Raw genomic sequence first — 14,853 nt, forward strand, 5'->3', positions numbered from 1 at the left:
TTATATATTGATATTTTTCGACCGGATGCATCTAGAAATGTTGTTAATGAAGCGGGACCATCAAATGTTGGTATTACTAATGAGGTAGTTGTTTGCTATCAATCGTCTGAACTTGATAGTAGTACGTTTGAGGATAAAGTTTTGGGGGTTATCAATGAATCTGAAGATATTTGTGAACGTCGATGGGTGTACGATTCAAACGAATCATACTTTTCTGATAGTCATTATTGCCCCAATAATGGTGTCGATGAAGAGGATTCTGATGAACAATGGATTGATAGTGATGAGGCAGACTTCAATCAGGATGTTGAGCATGATAATGAGGTAGTAGTCAACTTGCCTTCATACTATAACACTCATGTTGCAAACCCAATAATGCCTATTGTCCATCCTCCACCTTACTGTGAATTAGATTTTTCATTGCTAACAGTTGATCCATGGTCAAAACCGCAATATAGTTCAATGTGGGATCCATCGAATGAGTTTGAAGTTGGAATGACATTTCCGTCTAGAGAGGCTGTCCAAAGAGCTGCCAAAGAATATCATTTACTTAGGCACCATGACTTTTCTTATGATGAGACAAAGAGCAAAACGTATGCTATAAGGTGCAAATATAGAAACAACAATTGTAAGTGGAGAATGCGTGCGTCTCTTCGGGAAGGATCTGATATATGGAAAATTACTAGATATAACGGACCCCATACATGTGTTAATCCATCAATCTCACAAGATCATAGGCAATTGGATAGCAAATTTATATCTGATTTCATCATAGCAATTGTACAAGAACAGCCAAATGTGAAGATATCTGCGTTACAAGCAGAAATCAAAGATAAGGTTGGATATATGCCGAGTTATCGGAAGATGTGGAAGGCTAGACACGATGCAGTTGTTAAGATATTTGGTGGTTGGGAGGAATCTTTTACAAGATTATGTCAATTCATGCTTGCATTGTGCAAACACAACCCCGATTCTTCGTTCTTGATTGAAGATGACCCTCTGTTTGTTAATAATAAATTAAAACCTAAGAATCGGGTTTTCGATAGGATGTTTTGGGCATTCAAACAAACAATTGAAGGTTTCAAGCACTGTCGGCCAGTTATTTTTATAGACTCCACATTTTTATATGGAAAGTACAAAGGGTGTTTATTTTGTGCTACGGGACTGGACGGCAATAACCATATTTTTCCTATTGCATGGGCAATAGTTGATTGTGAAAATACAAGGAACTGGGATTGGTTCATGTCTTGTTTACGGGTGTTTGTGACTGATCGTTCTGATATTTGTGTTATATCAGACAGACATATTGCCATAAAAAAAGCAATGCAGCAAGATTGGTGGCAGCCTCCTAATGGACATCATCGATACTACTTAAGACACGTACTGAGCAATTATAACACGAAGTTTAAAAATCCTGACATGAAAGAAGCTCTCCGAAAGGCAGGTTGGTTTTTGCCAAAGAATATTATTTTTGCAAGCATTAATTGCATTTTCAATGTTATATAATACAAAAATGTCAATTTTTTTTTTTAACAGCTCACCAAATTTAGAAAAAGAAATTTTATGATGCCATGGACACAATCAAGAGCGAGCATCCAGATACGTTTGAATGGGCCAGAAATATACCATTGGAGAAATGGACACGTTCTCATGATGGAGGAAAAAGGTATGGCTCCATGACAACTAATACCGTTGAGTCAGTTAATGGAATGCTTAAGGGGATTCATGCACTACCAATAACTATAATGGTAGAGAAAATATTTTTCCAATGTGTCCAATATTTTGACACACGCCGCACGACCTTCCTGTGGGGCTTCAACTTAACCCCGGCATGTCATCAAATTTTGAATGAAAATTTGAATGAAGCAAACTCACTTAATGTTCGATTATTTAATCGCGATTGTGGTGAATTTGAAGTTTGGAAGGATAGAACTGGGGACAACCACATCGTCAAACTTGATGAGAGGACATGCACATGCGAGAAGTTTCAAGAGATACGTATTCCATGTTCTCATGTCATAACAGCATGCCAATCAATGTCAATTAATTATGAGCAATACGTTTCAAATTATTATACATTGGAACGAACGCTTAAGTGCTATGAGTGGCAGTTTTATGCACTTGGACATCATGATGATTGGCCAATAGACAATGATCCAATCCTTGTACCTGACCCAAATCGGAAAAGGTCTAAAGGAAGACCAACTTCTTTAAGGAAGACGAATGAAATGGATTGGATGGTGATTCAAAAAAGAGGGGATCCATCTAAAATCCATTGAAGGACACTATTTTCAAATACTTTGTATTATTATCATAAATTGTTGGACACAGTTTTCATTATTATGTTTTCATTTTATGTGTATTATTACCCCTTGTTTTTAGGTTACGTACTTTTCAATTTTATCTTAAATTATTGCATTATTTAATATAATTACTGCATTATGATTTATTTCGTATATATTTATTTATGCTCTCTTTTGTTTATGACTTAGATAAAATAATGGCTCGAATAATGCGCACTCCGAAAAGAATTGTCAGTCAACAACAGCGGGCAAGAGTACATGGTTTAATTAGGAATTTGATTAATCTACCTATGGAAGTAACACCATCAACTACAGGAGATTACCTACTCTGCATTGTTAAGCATATGATAAGGGTGAATTGGCTAATTCAACAAATCATATGGGAAGGAGAGCTATTAACAGATAAACCTAGATATTTGGCTTTAAAGTCAGCTTTTAGTTGTGTCCAGGATAAAGGTATACTTGACAGTGTATGGCGAAAATTAGAAGCTAACCGTACCCCATCATATTTACTACTTCTTAAAGGATTTGTCAAAAAATATGCTAATTGGGTCGCTACAAGGACAATATGTCGGGCGAGTGTATAAAAATGCGTGATAGGAAGAAACATACTCTGGTAAAGCCCTGTTTACCTAAAATCGACTACACATTGGAGAAAGATATTTATGACGAGCTAATTAGATCATGTTCTGTAAATCAAATAGTCAGACTGACCTAATTAGTTGATGTAGTAAATGGGCTAATTCAACAAATCATATGGGAAGGAGAGCTATTAATAGATAAACCTAGATATTTGGCTTTAAAGTCAGCTTTTAGTTGTGTCCAGGATAAAGGTATACTTGACAGTGTATGGCGAAAATTAGAAGCTAACCGTACCCCATCATATTTACTACTTCTTAAAGGATTTGTCAAAAAATATGCTAATTGGGTCGCTACAAGGACAATGTGTAGGGCGAGTGTATAAAAATGCGTGATAGGAAGAAACATACTCTGATAAAGCCCTGTTTACCTAAAATCGACTACACATTGGAGAAAGATATTTATGACGAGCTAATTAGATCATGTTTTGTAAATTAAATAGTCAGACTAACCTAATTAGTTGATGTAGTAAACAATGTTGATGTAGTAAACAATGATGTACTTTTATCTTTGCATTGACTATGTAATGTAGACTTATTAATTAATGCATTGAATGAGAAATTTTTATTTATACCATTTAATACGTGTATTAAATATTTTTTTTACCATTCATGTTTTATTTACTGTATAAAGAAAATATGTGCATTGTTTTACCTGTCACAAATACAAAATGAAAATGTATATTTAATATAATGAATAGGTATGGCTAATCAACAAACAAGAAGAGATTATATTGTGCCAAGTCCAATTGATCCAAAGCTTCTACGACTCCAGTCACAACACCGTTCTGAAGGGATTTGGACTGGTAAAATGGAGCATGAGGTGCTTACGTGTAGAAGGCAGGGAAACATATTGCATACTGACATTGATAACCGAATTGTTCCTCATCTTCACGATTCTGGATTTATTGGAATTGCTAGATTAGGATTTTTTCCCCTTGACTGGCACCTTATTAGTGCCTTTGTAGAGCAATGGCGACTGGAAACTCATACATTTATGATGTCAATTGGGGAGTGCACAATCAGTCTTCAAGATGTTGGCATTATCACCGGATTGCCAATACATGGTTCTGCAGTAACTGGAATGTCACAAGCCGAATGGCCAGAAGTTTGTGAGCTCTTGTTGGGAGCTAGACCACCTCCAAAAATGATTCGAGGACATACATTAAAATTATCATGGCTAACTGATGAGTTTGGAGCTATTCCACATGAAGCTGATGATTTAACAGTGTTATGGCATGCAAGAGCATTCATATTACGACTCATCGGTTCGATATTTCTAGACAAGACAAACTCACGTGTGAACTTGATGTTCCTACCCCTATTAGAAGACTTGAGGCAAGCTGCGACATACAGTTGGGGTGGAGCTTGCTTAGCCTTCCTTTATCGTGAGCTTTGTCGTGTTGCAGTTACTGAAGCAAAGGAGATTTCAGGACCCCTGTTCATATTGCAAATCTGGGCTTGGGAGAGATTTAAAATAATCTCTCCATCAATAAGAGATCCATTGGCACCTCATGATGCACCCCTAGGTGCTAGGTATGTAACTAAATTTATATTTTTTCCATTAAACAATCAAAAAATTGATTTTTATTGCATTATAGTTTAAATTTTCTTATCAACTAACAGGTAGAGTAGAGCTCGACAGATCACTGAAGTTACAACCCATGTACTACAAAAAATTCGGTACAATCTTGATCGAATGTAACCTGAAGATGTAAATCAAAATTCTCAAAATCTGACTTAAAATAGTGTTATATTTTTTTCCTATATTAATCACTTTATGTTTTGCAAATTTAATACTTCATGTTTTGCTCATTTTCACTTGCAGATTACATGGGAACCATATAATGAGGAATTGTTGGATCAGCTGCCCGACATGTGCATACAGGGCCGTCCCATATGGAAGGCAGTGGTGCCATTAATTTGCTTCCATATTATTGAATGGCACCAGCCTGATAGAGTGATGAGGCAGTTTAGTTTGGCCCAACCTATTCCACGACGACCGATGCAAACAGATGAGTTACATGAGATTACTCTCCGATTTAGTGAGAGTAATTGGGCGCACCACCATGCGACGTACATTAATCGTTGGAATAGGCGAGAACATTACATTGTTCAAGGGCAAGAAATGGCACAACCACTCCACCATCATTCTGAATATATGGAGTGGTATCGTCGAGTTGCAAGACGTTGGATCTCAATAAGTGGAGCTGCCATTGGTTGTGTGGTAATCATTTACAATACATATTTTTTCATTATTAAATACTTAGTAATAATAATTTTTAATTACAGTGTTTAACACAAACTGTAACATAATACATGGACTTCATATTTTTACAGAAGGATGCAATTGAGGATTGTTTGCTAAAATTACAGAACCCATCAACAGAAAATGTGGCTGAAGTTAAACATACATTAAGAAAAATGATGATTGCTCTAGAGGAAGAAAGTCGGCTTTGCCAAATGCCACCTCCTCAATCCGCACCTCAAGCAACAACCTTTAATGATGAATTAGAAGAGGACCAACCCATCAACCAGCCTGAGCCCTCACATAGAGCAGCACGACGCCGATCACGTCCTGCTCGACGTCATCAACATCCAGTGCGTCCAGCCTCTCCTCCCGATGATGCTTTGCCCCCACCTGTCGCATTCACCCTTGCTGTATCACATCAGCGCCTGATCATTCTGATCCTATTCCCTCGACTCCTGCACTATCTGACCCTGCTCATTACACTGGTTGGATGGCTACCCCATCAATGCCTGGCCCATCAGCACCATGGATGTCATATCAAACTCAAATGCAAAACATAAGCACATTCGACTTTACTGAGAGTCAACAGCCGCAAACACCTTTCGGCGGCTTATTTGCTCCATTTGGCAGACCATCAAGCATTGGGCCATCACAGTATACGTCGAGTCAATTTAGTGGATATGGGTCAGAACAATACTTTGCACCATATCATTCTAGTGCCTTAGGCCATATTCCATCTGCTGCGGGTCTATTTGGATACCATGAACAAAGTGCTGTGCATTATACTGCAGGGGGGAATCATCGGGACAACATCAAGGCCAAGCTAGCCAACCCAAAGATGCACAAGGTCATCCAGCAGAACATCAAGAAGAGGGAGAACATCGAGTTCTTCGACCAGGACGACATATACGAAGACCTGGTTGTGGCACATGACTGATTTAAATATTTGTTATCATTTATATATTAATTATGAAAACTTCTCTCAAGTTATTTCTCGCTTTAAGTCAATTGCTATAACATGTTAGTGACAATTTTTATATTTTTTGCACAATTAAATTTCCTACAAATTTTTAATAACTTAATTTGGCACTAACTGAAAATCAATTACAATATTTAAATTTTATATTGTTATACATGCTAACACATAATAAATAATAATTTCATTTCTTTTAAAATTTAAATTTATTAATTTCTATTAACAAAATAAATTATTCCTAATTATAATAAGAATAAAAAATAATATTAAAGCAACGAATTTTACTTAATTTCTTATAAATTTCAATTTTAATAATTTTAACTTGTATTAATTATTACAAATTTTTATATGAGTATGGCCTCAGGATGCTAAATACTTTCCATTCAATTGTACAACATTTAATTTATTTAAATCTATAAAATTAATTATTCTTTTAATAATTACAATTTAAATTTTTATTCAAAAAATTTAGTTCAAATAATATTTTTATTTTATAAAACTCACATATTTTTTTAAAAAATTATAGTATATATTTTTTTATTTTTTTCACATAAAATTTCTAGTAATTTGAAATTGCACAATACCCTTTTACATTTAACATTTAATTTCCTTAAATATATAAAAATAATTATTTACACTTTAATAAAAATTATACTAGATATTTTTTGTTAATTTAATACAATTACAATTTTACACTTTAATATTTTAAATTTATAAAACTATTATATTTAAAAAAAAAAGTTATTATTTTTTGGGCAGAAATGCTTTGTGGAAATCGCTAAAAATAGTAGCGTTTTGGTAGAACATTGATGTCAAAACGCTATTATCAGTGGCGTTTTGGTAGAAATGCCGGTGTTACTAGCGTTTTGAATCAAAACGCTATTATTAGTGGCAGTTTTATACTAAAACGCTACTATTAGTAGCGTTTTTATACTAAAACAGTAATTTGTTTTGGAACGCTATTTTTAATAGCGTTTTGGACATTAAAATGCTACCGATAATAGCGTTTTTACGCTCTGACTTTTTCTCACCCCAGTCAGATAAATTTTACACATCGCACCCAATTTTGATAATTTTAGTTTTCACGTTACCCTTATACGGTCAATTTCCCCGTTTATTTTCCTCTGCGAATGATAGGGAAAACTTGATAAACAGGTCCCTTTAATTTCTTTTGATGTAAATTACAATTAAATCCCTCAAGTATAATATAATCCATGAATTAGTCCCTAATTGGTTGTTAGTAACTAGTCGTTCCTCACCTCAATTGTAAATTATATTAATAAATTATTCTAATGCTGTTAATGACTTTTCGATTTACAATAATTTAATTCTTCAATTTTTTTTTATAAAAAATGGTCCACATATTTAAATTTTATATTTTTAGCTACTTTATATTTAATTAATTATAAATACAAAAAATATTTAATAATTTTTAAAATATATAATTATTCAAATAAGAAAAATATATTTTCTTAAATATAAATTTTAGATAAGAGAACTATTTTACTAATAAAATAAAATTTTAGGGACAATTATTTTAAACTAAAAAACAATTAACGATCCATTTAAATAGTAAGGATTAAGGACTAATTTATTAATAAAATTTAAATTTAAAAACTAAATTATTGATTTAAGATAAATCACTAACCATTTTGTAAATTTTTTGGAGATTTAATTATAATTTACCCTTAATGGTTAAACAATAGCTCGTTTATTGTCATTATAACAAATAAATAACAACTCTTGTTTGAATGGAGGCAAAATAAGAGAGAAAGCAATGTAAATTATTTTTCTTTATTTAGAAAGAGTAAAAAATAAATAAAAAAAGAAAAGGAAATTATTACGAATTTATAATTTAATTTTGTATATTTCTTAAAAAAATTTAAATGAAAAAGGTAATTTTATAATTTTCTTAAAAAAAATTAAACTCCCTGCTTAAAAATTAATAGAAATGCCTTTTATATAAAAAATTAGCTCATTAAACATAAGCAAACAATACCACCCAAAAATAATCCTTTTGATCCTTCTTATTCATTTTCTTCCTACAAATTCTAACCTTTTTTTACACAATCTCTCATCCTCTTTTGGATATGCTAAACATACCTATATCCCTTTTCAAATAAGACCATCCCCAAGTCCTTTCCAAACCTTCCTTTGCAACTTGGGTAAAACTCACAAGGTGTAAGGCTGCTAAATGAATAGAATTGGAATCTCTCTTAGATGAAAGAGGTTCAGTTTGGTGCACATGATTGAACCTTGATTTGCCTCACTTTGCTGGACCATGGATCAATTCATTTTGAATACCAAATTGCATTAATCTTGAATTCCTTACATGTTGGGCCACTATATTTGATCAATACGTGCTTGAATTAGTCCTACTAAGAGTATTTCTTCCTCTGAACAATGGAAGAAGAAAAACTTTTACTTTCTAGAAGGAAAGATAAACAACCAATGAAACTCTTACCTCTTCTGAAAATGACCATTTAACCCTAAATCCAATAGGCCAAGTTATCAATATTTATATTGATTCTGAGAAAAAATTGATTGACAATATCAATCAGCTAATGGCTATCTCTAATCAAATAGAGCAAAAGATGTGAAACAAAAACAAACATAAAATCCTTCTGAAACAATCCATGATAGATTTTTTTCAGGATTTACAATTTGATGATATTATATCAGTTTTTATCCAAATATTTTTAAATTTTAACAATTAATAAAATCTAATCTCATATAAAAAAAATAATAACTATTTTTAAAAGAATAATTATCAAAAATTCCTTTTACTAATTCTTTTAAATTTCTTAAGTTTACGATTTCAAGTATTATAAAAATATGTTTATCATATTTTATATCTTTAAAAATATTTTTTTCATTAAATTTTTTATTAAATAAAATGGTGAATTATTTGTTTAAAAATTATATTAATATCTATAAAAACAATTATTTACTAAAAAATTATTTATAAATTTAAAAATTTACTTCAAAAGTGGTATATCTTTTTCACCTACTTTGTTTATCCTTTCATTTGTATAATAGAAAATAATCTATTAATTCACTTATTTATTTATTAATATTTGAAATATAATTATAATTAATTAGTAATTTTATCATTAAGAAAACATTATGATTATAAAAATATAAAATATAAAAAAAACATATTTAATTATATTATTAAAATAAAATAATAAATAATTTACAAAATGCATGGACAAAAGAACTTAACTTTCTTAAAATAATCATTATTTCCGTCCATTATTTTTCACTTTTTTAACAAACGGGGGAAAATGCCAGTAAGTTATTTTTCTACCCCTCTATTTTCCACACATTCAAACAGGCTGTTAGATGTAGTAAAAACCCTAAATTTATATTTAAGAAAATAATTAAAATACACATCAACAACAATTGGAAAAAAAATAATAATAAAAATATGAATAACACATCATGTTAACTTCCATGCTTGTCCTTACATGTCATACCCTCTCTCTCTCTCTCTCTCTCTCTCTCTCTCTTTTAAAAAAAAAGGAGTAAGAATTTATTTAGGAGAGCAGATTTGGATACATCCTATCCTGCAACAATTTTGCATTTAACTGGCTAGTCTCAAAATTCAATTCTACATCCTTCTGGTTGTAAGTCCGATAATTATACTATTGCACTGAGCTAGAAATAGCTCCTATAATTGGAAGAAAAAAAAAATACATTGGTGATCAAAATGAAATACTCAATATTAATGCCCTAGCAAAATTGCCTACAAATGCAGTTAGGACTACACATACTTACCTCTATACTTTGGTTTCAGTTCTTTAAATGCCTTGGAATCATCTGCAGTTATTTGATCTGCAGGCATGAAAACAGAAGAATGAAGGTTACCTTCTTCTAACCACTTTAGATGGTTCTCCTTGAACTCCAAGTGCATTAATCTAGCAGCTTCAGCAATTTCATCTGTATATGGACTTATCTTCACCATGGTTAACAATACCCGGCTGTAACGTGAACTTAGTATCTGTTCAGAAGAAGCAACCAATTTAAAACACTGGTGCTCTGGAAATTGAATTTGAATGGTATCATCTTCTCTTAGTACAGGATAAAAGCACACAAGTCTGCCCCCCATTACAAGCATCCTAGCAGCAAGGTCAAGTAAATCATGCATGCACTCAGCTAAGCTGTAAGGCGCAGTTGAAGGTATGTGGTCAGTTCGCTTGTCATCAGGAACAGTGTAAGGGCCTACAGCTCCCTTCAGCAATTTTCGGCCACCAGACTTGCGGCCCCCAGCACGAACCCCATAAGGAGGGTCACAGATTATGGCATCAAACACCTATTTGATGCAACAATAATTAAAATGCAGGGCACACAATGGAAAAAATGTTATGGAAAAATAAGAAGCTAATGAAGCTTGCAGTTGACGGATTAGTTTCTTGAAGCAAAAGCTTCAAAATTCTAAGAGAGGACAATTAAGGACTCAAAAAAGTCAAGAAATGATCTACAAAATTCAAATTGCTTAAACATAACCCCTCTAACATTTAAAAATAAAAAAATAAAGGAGATGGGAGAAAATAAAATTTATTGCAACAACAAATGAACATTCACAAAAGATTACCTCTTTCAATCCGGGACGCCAAGGAGGAAGATTATTGTCCGCCCTTAAGAGACCAATCGGCATAGGCAATCCATACTGCAAAGATGCATTGGTATTAGCTTTATGCAGTTTTAAACAAAAACCTTAAATTTTAAGTTGATTTTGGATTGGCAAATTTAAAACAGAAGGATTTAGATTTGATGTTTTAGTTTAAATTATATGAATAATGCTTGTTTATGATATATAGGTGTTCTTTGGTTGATTGATCTGGGAAGGAAGACTAGGTGTAATTATGAATGTAGATGAGAACTTATTTAACAATAGTTTGGTAATATGAACCAAAACTGTGTGATTTCATACAATAATTTAAATTTTATTGGATTTTTTTTTTGGTGCAAATCCAAATCTTTATATACTCAATTTGAACTAAAAGCTCAAATTCAAGTCTCTGGACTTCCAAAATCGCTATCTCAATGCAATATGAAGTTACTCCCCCAAACAACGGGAAATCAGGAATGTGACTGACAGAAATTATAAGAAGAGAAAATGGTAAGTTTTATTAATCATAATTTCATATAGAAGGAGAGTTTTGAGATGCAAAGTTTCATTAATAGTCAATAGTGTTTCAGGTAGTATTTCTGAAGAGTCAGGAATATAGGTAAACACAAATCTAGACGTATTTCACCTGCTTGAAATTGCTCCAAACATTACAATCAGGGCCACGTCCATCACGTACCACTCTAATATCAATGTCAGCACCCTGAACAATTAACATAAGTTGATATTACTGTACACAAATAGCTTATACCAATTTTCCAAACAAAATATTCAAAACAGATCAAAGTCAAACAGAAAAGCAAAAAAATGCAAACCATTGTCATTGCTCCGAAGTGAGCTGCAGCGATCAGAATGCTTCCAGTGCCAACAAAAGGGTCATAGATGAGTTTTCCTGGTGAGACCAATGCCTGGTTGGCCATTAAGAAAGCAATTTCAGCATCCATAGCTGTTGGGCCAAGATACGTGCGGCTTTTTAACTGGTAAGTTGGTAAGAGCTTCCTGTCTGCACCACCAACCTCCCGACCAAAGAAGATTCTTCTTTGTACAATTGGTGGCAACCCATTATTAGCTCCATAATCATCAGTTTCCATTAACCAGAACTTATGTTCTGGATTTTTTAAATTAACTCGACCCTGCAACAAAAAAGTTGCCATATAATCAGAATTGAAATCTTAACTTTACAATTCAATTGAATCATAAGATTCTCAACGAATTTTTAAAATAAACCTTACTGAACATGCATTGGATGGTCATGTGAGCAATTGAAAGGTATTGTCTTTATCCCAGCCCTAAGATAACTTTTCTCTTAACATAAATTACAATTGGAAAAGAATACTCAACTCAACTAAGCCTTTATCCCAAAAATTTGGGGTCGGCACAATTGGAAAAGAATAAGAGTAAATATTTTTCCTGTTAATTTAATTACAAAAATGTTGCGATTCATATCACTTATCAGTCATATACAGAACATACATCATTCTTCTGTCCAAGTCTCACCTCTAAACTTCTATTTTCACAGCTCATCAAGTTAAGCTCTTTCTTATACAATTTATGGAATTCATATGTATCATCTTCAAAATACCGAGTTAGGAAATCAAATTAAATTAGGAATAAGAAATGTAGAATACTAGTAAGTTCCATATTCAATCATCAAAGCTATAGTGTTTTTTTGGTTTGGAGCCAGAGAAAAGAACATAAAAAAAAAGGGAAAAAAGAAATACACAATTTGGGAAAAAAAAATAAGGAAAAGAAGAAAGACAGGAATTGAAGAAAACAAAACTTGTAAGTAATTTGCAAAAAGTAAGAGAAAGATCAATGCTTATTGAAGTCTCAATAAATGAAACAATATAAAGACTAAATGACTTTAAAGTTTCATTTTCAAGGACTTGGAAGGAATATTAGCATTCAAAGAACTTAGCAACATGTCTATCCTAACTGTCCCCATCACAACCAATCAAAACATCGTTCATTTAATACATAGTTTGCCTCCTCATACTCATACAAATCAAAAAATAAAGGTCTTACATTGGAAAACAGCCTATCATGAAATTTCTGCCCAAAACATAATAATAAGAATCACACCTTGAAAGGGATATAAGCAAGACCCTTCATACGTTCATTTTGCTCTTGGAAGCTAATCACCTTTCCAAAGCTATCAACAGTAATCTTGAATGTACTTTCAGAAGTTAAATATGGCAACTTTCTATCATCTGGATATCTCATTATTGCTTCTTCCAATTCCTCATAGTTACTTCCTTCTCCCCAAAGTTCATAAATTCCTTTTACAAGTATACCTACAAATTTTTCACGTAAAAACATATTATTCTTGACAAGACTACAGCTTCAACAAATAGCCCAAATTTTAAGACAAAATATTGTTGTAATTGTATCATTAGAAAAGTCGCAACAATCTTGATATGCAGTATAAGTAAATATAAATCAAAAAGGCAAAAAATATATATATTCCATTCCTTCTCTATAGATATATTGATACTCAATGCAAAACATTTACGTACCCATCAAAACATTAAAAAGAAAATGTAAAATAAGAGAATTGTAAACGCCCACCCCAAAACAAAATGGCAAAACACATGTTTCATCACACTTTTTATATGAATCCACCAACATTTTCTTTATATAACATTTATACATACACATTGAAAAGAAGGAAAATAAACAAGTTAATGTAAATGATAGTCAACTTAATTCAAATTGATACAATTGAAACTGGCCATTAGCAACAAAGAAACTAACATAACCCCTTCTGTGACCAAAACATAAAAGATACTACAACAATAGTAGCATATCTAACATTTCCCAAATGAAACCACATATGCTAGTATATAGGAAGAACAAGAAGAAATGACTAACTTCTATTGGCGATGTTTAGGGCGGCCTCTTCATTCGGTAGATTGACAAAATGAAAAGGAGAGTCAGGATGGTGATGTTGGGGAAGCCTCCACTCCAAAGATTCTGAAACCCCAAAAAGTTCTGCCAGAGACTCTACTTCTGGTTTCCTGTAATCTAACAATCTGTGGAAGAAAACACACAGATACCACATCTTCTTCCTCTTCTTCTGTGGTATGCCACCAGAATTTGCAGCAGAGAACAGTTACCCAAGAGACCAAATTCTGGAAAAAAGTACGGGAAGGAGAAAAAATCAAAGGAAATTCACATTTGCTTCACTTCTTCAATTGAAAAGAAAAACCTAGGATTCTAGGATTCTTAAGGAAGAAAAAAAATACCTTGGCAACCGAGAAGAGCCTGGACAGTGGAGGTTAGACCTCCAGTGAGTCGAAACTACAGGAGGGCAGAGAGAGACAACAAGGGATAGAGCGTGGCCGGAGAAAGGGCCAAGAGGCAGAAATGAGACCGCGATAGGCTGCCGGAGGGACGAGAGGTGAAGCTCCCAGAGGTGGAAACAAGTAGCTGGGGGGCGGGGCGACAGCCTTCTGCCTGGACTGGGTAGTCTACTAGGGTTTGGTTTAATAAAAAAATTACTATTTAGACTATGTTTGTTTTAAAAAAATATTTTTTGTGCAAATATTTTTGTTTAGTTAATTATAATGTTAAATTAATTGTAATATTTATTTGAAATATATATAAATATTTTTAAATTTTAATAAAATTATTAAAATCTAACAAACAAGAAATGAGTTTTTCTTTTAAAAATTAAATCTTCATGAACCCATTTCGATTGTTGTCCTAAAACACCTTTTATTTCAGCAAAAATCTTAGCTTGAATAGCTGGATGCTTGAATGTACATGCTATGATATCCACTGCAATGCGGTGGTTGCTGAATCGGTACCAAGCATAATGAACGCCATGCTCAACCCAACAATATGATTTTCTTTAAGATTACCCTCTTCTCCAGGAAGCTGCAAATCTAGTAACTTGTCTACGTAACAGAGGCATTTCTGATCATGATCTGTTTTCCTGAACTTTCTCGCAGAATTTCCTTTCATGTTCTTGTGATGGATAGAAAAACGAAGTTGCAATTAGCCATAATCTCACTGAGCTCCTTCCATGCCTTACGAAATAAAAGGTCAAA

General features: G+C 32.9%; 1 protein-coding gene across 1 annotated transcript; it reads right to left on the reverse strand.

Moving 5' to 3' along the window:
* Positions 1–9,720: 9,720 nt before the first annotated feature.
* Positions 9,721–14,283, reverse strand: LOC110639918 (uncharacterized). Its single transcript, XM_021791043.2, has 7 exons — positions 14,047–14,283; positions 13,673–13,932; positions 12,884–13,095; positions 11,617–11,934; positions 11,430–11,504; positions 10,766–10,840; positions 9,721–10,483 (listed from the first exon to the last, which is right to left on the reverse strand). The coding sequence occupies exons 2-7, from the start codon at positions 13,860–13,862 to the stop codon at positions 9,935–9,937; spliced, it is 1,419 nt and encodes a 472-aa protein (XP_021646735.1). The 5' UTR covers positions 13,863–13,932; positions 14,047–14,283; the 3' UTR covers positions 9,721–9,934.
* Between the last annotated feature and the right edge of the window lie 570 nt (positions 14,284–14,853).

Source organism: Hevea brasiliensis, chromosome 17, assembly GCF_030052815.1.
Source record: "Hevea brasiliensis isolate MT/VB/25A 57/8 chromosome 17, ASM3005281v1, whole genome shotgun sequence".
Classification (NCBI taxonomy): domain Eukaryota; kingdom Viridiplantae; phylum Streptophyta; class Magnoliopsida; order Malpighiales; family Euphorbiaceae; genus Hevea; species Hevea brasiliensis.

What these genes read in the sequence shown, in the direction of transcription:
- LOC110639918 (XM_021791043.2), bottom strand. Translation starts at nt 13,862, where the DNA reads ATGTGGTATCTGTGTGTTTTCTTCCACAGATTGTTAGATTACAGGAAA. An exon ending in CCTAAACATCGCCAATAGAA is followed by an intron (nt 13,096 to 13,672) that starts GTTAGTCATTTC and finishes AAAAATTTGTAG; the next exon opens with GTATACTTGTAAAAGGAATT. An exon ending in ACTTCGGAGCAATGACAATG is followed by an intron (nt 11,505 to 11,616) that starts GTTTGCATTTTT and finishes TTAATTGTTCAG; the next exon opens with GGTGCTGACATTGATATTAG.